This window comes from Egretta garzetta, unplaced genomic scaffold (assembly GCF_000687185.1).
Source record: "Egretta garzetta isolate BGI_Z169 unplaced genomic scaffold, ASM68718v1 scaffold179, whole genome shotgun sequence".
Classification (NCBI taxonomy): domain Eukaryota; kingdom Metazoa; phylum Chordata; class Aves; order Pelecaniformes; family Ardeidae; genus Egretta; species Egretta garzetta.
In genome coordinates, this window is record NW_009270001.1 from 2,551,290 (window position 1) to 2,557,994 (window position 6,705).

At 50.0% G+C, this 6,705-nt stretch overlaps 2 protein-coding genes across 2 annotated transcripts in view; both read left to right on the forward strand.

The window, feature by feature from the left end:
- Positions 1 to 6,660, forward strand: part of PSTPIP2 (proline-serine-threonine phosphatase interacting protein 2) — a 26,705-nt gene extending 20,045 nt beyond the window's left edge. Inside the window, exons 11-16 of the mRNA XM_035903094.1 lie at positions 1,065 to 1,163; positions 1,692 to 1,788; positions 2,115 to 2,196; positions 3,224 to 3,258; positions 3,758 to 3,815; positions 4,022 to 6,660. Coding sequence (XP_035758987.1) covers positions 1,065 to 1,163; positions 1,692 to 1,788; positions 2,115 to 2,196; positions 3,224 to 3,258; positions 3,758 to 3,807 — 363 coding nt within the window. The 3' untranslated portion in view covers positions 3,808 to 3,815; positions 4,022 to 6,660. The remainder of the gene's footprint in view (positions 1 to 1,064; positions 1,164 to 1,691; positions 1,789 to 2,114; positions 2,197 to 3,223; positions 3,259 to 3,757; positions 3,816 to 4,021) is intronic.
- EPG5 (ectopic P-granules autophagy protein 5 homolog) overlaps positions 4,544 to 6,705 on the forward strand; it is a 64,035-nt gene continuing 61,873 nt past the window's right edge. Inside the window, exons 1-2 of the mRNA XM_035903095.1 lie at positions 4,544 to 4,559; positions 4,809 to 4,927. Of these exons, the coding sequence (XP_035758988.1) occupies positions 4,544 to 4,559; positions 4,809 to 4,927 (135 nt within the window). The remainder of the gene's footprint in view (positions 4,560 to 4,808; positions 4,928 to 6,705) is intronic.

The following is a 6,705-nucleotide window of genomic DNA, read 5'->3' on the forward strand; positions in this document are numbered from 1 at the left end:
CGTGGAGGGGTGGGAAGCCCCTCCGAGCGGTGGTATCAGCCTAAAGCAGGCTGTCTCATCGCAAAGTGATCTGGCAAGCATGTGCTGGGGAAGTCCAGGGCTGGTGGCGAGAGGACCACGCGACTGCTCTGCTGCTGGACGCTGTGTCTTGCGCAGTGATCTTGGGGGGGATGGACGGGGACTGCAGACATCAAAGCTTTTTCCCGGGTCTGCTGCAAGCTTGTAAACAGCCTTCCCATTCCCAGCTGCGCCGATCCCTTCCCAAGCTGCTGCTCATCAGGCCTCTGTTTTACTTTTTCCTTGTGAAGTGGAATTCGCTGTCTCATGTGGCTTGCGTCGGTGTCTCGGTGCTGGTGTGCTTGTGGTGCCTGGGGTCTTGGGAAGCCTCTCCGACAGTGGGGCGTGGAAAGCAGTAGTTTCACTTCCACGGGCAGGTCACATGCAGGTTTTCCCCTTGGTGTGTTGCAAAGGTCATAAACTGATAAGAAGTGCCTATGTACACTTAGGATGAAAGGTTATCTTTCATGGACATGCATAAAGGGGCATGAAATCAAGGTATATCAGACAGCAGACTTCAAAAGACTTGGGTTTAAACCTGCCTGGAAAGGGGCTGGGCAGGAAAGAGGGAGAAGAGCAGCCAGTTAATGCACCTCTATTTTCATACATCCCCAGTACTTTTTTATTGCTCTGTAGCTGTGGGAGGGAAATGAGCTGGGGCCACAGGACCACGGGGTGCCTAGGGAACGTGCGTTGCCTTTAGAAGCTGGCTCGGTCTCCCCAGAGGGAGCGGTGTGCCGGCTGACCCCTTCCACATCACTCCTGCAGATCTGCCCAAGCTTAACACTCATCTTTGAAATAACCTGGTTGTGTAGAGGGATGATTTCTCCTCTGGACAAGCTGGAGGATTGGTGGCTTCCATGTTTCCTGCAGGAGACCACCACCACCTGCACCTCGCTGAGGACAGTCATCTTTGTAATGGCACATGGGGATGACAAACATTTAGGACAAAAGAGATTCGCTCTCGTTGTAAAGATGTGAGGGCCATTTTGTCTCTGTTATTACAGTTCTTTGAGACTCAGGAGTGCGAGCGGATCAACTACTTCCGCAATGCCCTCTGGCTTCATGTCAACCAGCTCTCCCAGGACTGCGTCCAGAATGATGAGGTACATCAAATGAAAATCTTCCTTTTTGTGTTTGGAAAGCAAAGCCCCGTTTGCTTTCCTGTGCACTGAGCTGTGTTATGTCCGAGTGGTCCATGGCCTTTGATCAGCCACCAGACGCCGGCATGAGTGTGCAGGCAGAAGGTTTTGGCCAGAGCTCTTGCAGATGAAGTTTCCTCTGGGATTGGCATGTTTTATGAGGGTAGTGAGGCACTGGAATGGGTTGCCCAGAGAGGTGGTGGATGCCCCATCCCTGGGAACATTTCAGATCAGGTTGGATGGGGCTCTGAGCAACCTGATGGAGTTGAAGATGTCCCTGCTCACTGCAGGGGCATTGGCCTAGATGACCTCTAGAGGTCCCTTCCAACCCAAACCAGTCTATGATTCTGTCACTCTGTGATTCCCCTACCACTGAAGCTTGTGTCCTGGGTGAGCGCTGGGTTTTCACCCCATGTGTGATAAGTGACTGGAACCCCCCCCCCTTGTTTTTTGACCTGATGTATAGAAACGCTTTTTATTTCCCTTCTGCAGAAATATGAGGAAATCCGCAAGAGTTTAGAAATGTGCAGCATTGAGAAGGATATTGATTTTTTTGTAAATTTACGCAAAACTGGAAGTGCGGCCCCAGGTAAGAGCTCAGGACAACCTTGCAAAGCAGCGCTGGCTGACTTGTGCTCCTCATGGAGATGCTGTGCTGATCAGCATCAGTTTGGATACAAAAAACCATTGATTTTGCCACGTCCCTCCTTTCATTCACTGGTATGCAGCACTGGTCTCTGCCACATAAGTGGTGATAACACCAGCCCCTGAAGATAATCTCCCCTTTCTGTAACTTTTAATTTCCTGATCAGGCATTTTCGCAGAGAGGGGAAAGACTTAGCCACTGAATCTTGATATGACAAATAGTTTATGGCTATAAAAGGTCTGTACTTTACTATTGTTAACTTTTCCTAGCTCCTGTTGTTTATGAAAACTATTACAACACACAAAGAAATGCAACTCCTGTGAGAAGTCCGGTTCCTGTACCTATATCAAGGTAAGGGACATAACATGTACACTTGCAATTGCTATTGCAAATGATACTCTCCCCCACAAAACCCCATATTTTGTTGCTTTCAGTCTGTTGGAGGCTTGACTTGGGAGTGTTAGAGGAAAATATTTCCCATGTCCCATGCTGTGTAGTCCATCACGCTCCACAGCAGGAGTTACACCAATGTGCATATTACAGGCACTTCAAGGACCCCCTCAAGCCCCGTCAGAGGTTTTTGCTCCCCCTTTTGGGGCCATTTCTCCCTTCTCATGGGTGGGAATATTGTTCTGAAAGCGCTTGTGGTGAGGGTGTGCTCATTTTTTCTTGTGCCAAGCCTCTTCCAGAAGTCCTTTGTATTGAGGTGAGCAGCTGTGGTACCTGGACAGCAGAAAAGCAAGGCAGTTTCATGTTTTGCTCTCTCTGGGAGCAATGGGAGCTCCCTTTTAGAGCAGCTTTTGATACCAAAATTAAAACTTCCAGGCTTCCTTGCATGGTTCTCCACGTGGCCTGTCTATCTGAAGAGGGTCAGTTAAAAGCATGTGTGGGCAGAGGGAAGAACAGCAGAGCCAAATTCACTCCTCTGGGCCAGAAGCTGGGCAGGGAGGACAGGGTGAAGGGTGCTTCTGCTGCGGGGAAGGTGACGATTCAGGGCCAAAGACTCTTGCTAAAGATGAGTGTCCCGCTTTGGCTGTCACATCAGGAGAGGAGTCATGGCCAATTATGGCTTATTGATGTCTCAGTCTGGGCAAAGGCATGTGAAAAGGCATGCCCTGAGGCCCACTTGTGAGTGTTTCCCCAACTTAGTGCTTTTTGGTTTATTTTGTCCTCTCGCCCACTGTACCGGCCTCAATTCCCATGTTTGCCATGCAGGCTGTTGGTGGTGAGCCCACCATGACAAGCCTTGGTACCGGGTCTCCCTAAAGCCCAGACTGGCCAAACCTCTCACCCTTCCACCAGCTGGGGAGTGCGGAGCCAGGGCGATGGGAGTCCCGCAGCCACGCAGATCCTCAGTTCTGTGTTTCTTTCCATGCAGGAGGGGACCTCCACCCACCCCAAGCAGCGTGCCGGGTGAGTTACTTGCTTGGTGGGTTTCTGGCCCCACAGAGGAACTCTCTGCTCTTGCTCTTCCCCATCAGGTCTTTAAATCTCTATAGGGGTTCCTTTAGGTGAAGCTCCTGCTCTAAGTCTGGTCCCCACTGAAAGATGCTGGCAAGTTGGGTGCAGACTTTGGAAGTGAGGTTTCACCCAGGAGAAGCTCTGATCAGAGCCCTGTGTGTAGGCATTTCTGAAGCTTAAGAATGTCTAAGCTTGGGATCCCACCTGTCTCTGCAGTTTGGGCCCTTCAGCAGCATGAGCTGGGTCATTCCCCGTGCCACTTTAGCACCAGTAAAAGGAGGTCCTCCTTTGGCTCTTAGGCAAACCAAGTCATTTCTTCGAGTCTCCTTCCCCCCCTACCTCCCATCCCTTTAACACGGGTGGCCAGTGCATGGTGTTTCTGTCCTGTGTAGTCTTGTCATGAGCACTTCTCATGAGCAGACGTAATTTTTTTTGTGCTCTTGTGTTTCAGGTGAGCCTGATTACACCACGATTGATGGCTACAGCTTGATACATCACTAACAGCTGCAGTAAGTACTCACATTTGATGGAGAAAGGATTTAATACGAGTTGCAGCTACACAGAGGAGGGATGGTGGAGAAAGAAAGGCCACCGGTTAAGGGATGACATTTTGAGGTGACCAGCTGGGAGCGATGATCAACTCAGCCCTCCCATCGCTTGTCTGAGCTGGAGCTGTGGTTTACACACTATTGATCCTGTTCTGTTGGTTCTCCAGGCAGAAGACACTGTTGGTGTGGCCAGCATGGCAGAGGTGGTGTTTCCAGTTATTCCCAGCCACACCGAGCTGAAGTGCTTCTCAGTTTTAAGCAATTATTTGAGGACTCTGATAATTATTTGTACGTTCAGAAAGTGCCTACTAAAAATCTGTGCCTTGATCAGCAAACTCCTCAGGCAGTTATCCCATCTTCATACTCAGGGGAAGAAAAGGAATATAAGCAATGGACCTGGACACAGGGTGATCTTCTGTGTCGGAATAAGTTTTTGATGTGAAGTTCTTCTGAAGTGCAGCCATCTGGGAGAGGCTGGAGCCTCCCATGCTCCAGATAACTAGAGAAGTCATAGGTGCTGAGGGGAGCGTTGCGATGCTTTGGGCACGCTGGCTTGTGTCTGGGGCACTTGCATTGCAGGTTGCACTTTTGCCTCTTTCTCAAGTATTTCATTAATGGGGATTTAACTTGTAATTTACATTTAATTTCGGACATGTTTCTCAGGGAGCTCACTTAGAGGAGCACCAACCATGGAGGAGACCATAGGTCTGGCTTAGTTGTAGATGTGCTCCATGCTTAAGCGCTGATACTGGAAGCTGATTTGTGTCTCGCCTGGTGCAGCAGCCCACCGCGCAGCTAACTAGCGGGAGGCTGTGCCACCACAAACTTGCTGGGAAGTCCTGCACCCTACAGCATTGTTGAGGATCTGAGGGAAGTTGGTCAGCTCTTCCAGCCACTTCTCCAATGAGGGGATTGTGGGTTTTTTAGGCTCATGGTATAGCTTGTCCCTGGTAGGCTCTGGAGACCCCTATCTGATGAACTTCTGGGAGTCCCTGAACTTGGACTCATTCTGGCTATGCACCATTGGAAAGAAACAGTTGGCCCAGAGCCATGAAACTAATTTTCCTGACCAGGTCTCCTCAAAGTTCATGCCCTTTTTCTTACCTTATACATAATTATGGCTTTAATTGAGAAGCTCACATACCTCAGGGCTGCTGGTCTCTCTGAAGTCCCTGTGTGCAGTGTTGCTCAATGGCTCCTCATTGCCTTACAACACTGGACACGAGACACGGGGACCAGCACACAATTTGGCTGTTGTGCTAAGGGTGACCAGTTGCTGCCAGGTGACTAGCCTGGGAGCAACACGAGTTGCTAGTTGTGTGATCTTCTTCAAGTTGAATCTGCGTGGCTTCAGTGTGTGCCTATGCCTGCCGGTCCCTGGGGCTTTTGCTGTATTTCCTCATGTGAGCTTTAACATCTGTCCTGCTGCAATATAATGCACTGTGCAAAGTGCACGTGTCAAGTAATCAGTTGTCCTATTTTATTTCTGAAAGACCAAGTGTACAAATATTCTTCTGAAGGAGCCTGCTGTAGTCTTAGTTCTTTAAATGCATATTTTAAAAATAAGTTTTGAGACTCGTGTGCTGGATATGTTTTTGGTTTTGGTTTTTTTTTAATGGTTGTCACGTTCACTTTCTGTCAGAGTTGGGGCAGGTACCACTTTGAAAGCACCCTAGGGTGTGAGTTGGTGGTGTGAGTTGGGTGGTGTGAGTTGCCTCTCCTGGAAGGAAGCCTACAAGAGCATATCCCTGCTCAGCCTTTGTTTCAGTACGTGCTCAGTATGAAGACAGTTGTGGGAGAGAACACCCCAGGGCAGGAAGGCCACCACAAGGACAAGTACTTGTGATCAGCCATGGACTGCAGACGACGCAGGGCTGTTGCCCCTGGGAGAGTATCTACTCTACCATACATTGCGCTGTTTCCTTATTGGGATTTTTCAGCTTACTGTGCAGAGTAGACGATGTTAGACTTTTCTGGATGCAGAGGTTCCCAGTGAGGCTGAAACTTGGCTTGCACATTCACTAAATGCACAGAAGTAATTCCAAAATAGGGGTGCTGTTTCTGAATACACCAGCTGTTTGAGTAGACCTAAAGACAAGTAAACCCAGACTTGGAAGAGGAGTGTCCAGACATGGAGCTCCTGGGAAGCAAGTCTGTGTGACCACAACTGCTGAAATGGCTTTTTATCTTCAGCATCTTCCCTTGCCTGGTTGTTTTCCAAGTGGTGCAGAGACTTTGGCCTCCTCCCAAGCCCCTGTGGAGGAGTCCAGCCTCCTCCCGGACCCCAATGGGAGTGCCTGGCCTCCTCCCGGACCCCCATGGGAGTGCCTGGCCTTCTCACAGACCTGGGAAGCTCCTTCCTTCCCTCCCCAGCGTGCCCCCCAGGGAGAGAGAGGCAACAAATGCCTTAATAAGACCACTGCTTTAATAAGACAGAATAATAAGAATACAGATAGTGAATAAATCTTACGTCCCTTCAGTGGCTGGGCACCCAGCCTTCAGGCAGAGCTCTCCCTTTTTGGTCCTGCGAGCCAATATATAAATTATCTCAAGAAAACAGCTCTACTGGTAAAAAAAGTTCACACAAGACCTTCTTGCTGCATTAAATCCAGTTGGTGGCCGGTCACAAGCGGAGTCCCCCAGGGCTCAGTTCTGGGCCCAGTTCCGTTTCACATCGTTATCCATGACCTGGATGAGGGGATCGAGGGCACCCTCAGTCACTTTGCAGATGACACCAAACTGGGGGAGAGCGTGGATCTGCTGGGCGGGAGGAGGGCTCTGCACAGGGACCTGGCCAGGCTGGATCCATGGGCCCAGCCCAACTGGGTGAGGGTCAACAAGGCCAAGGGCC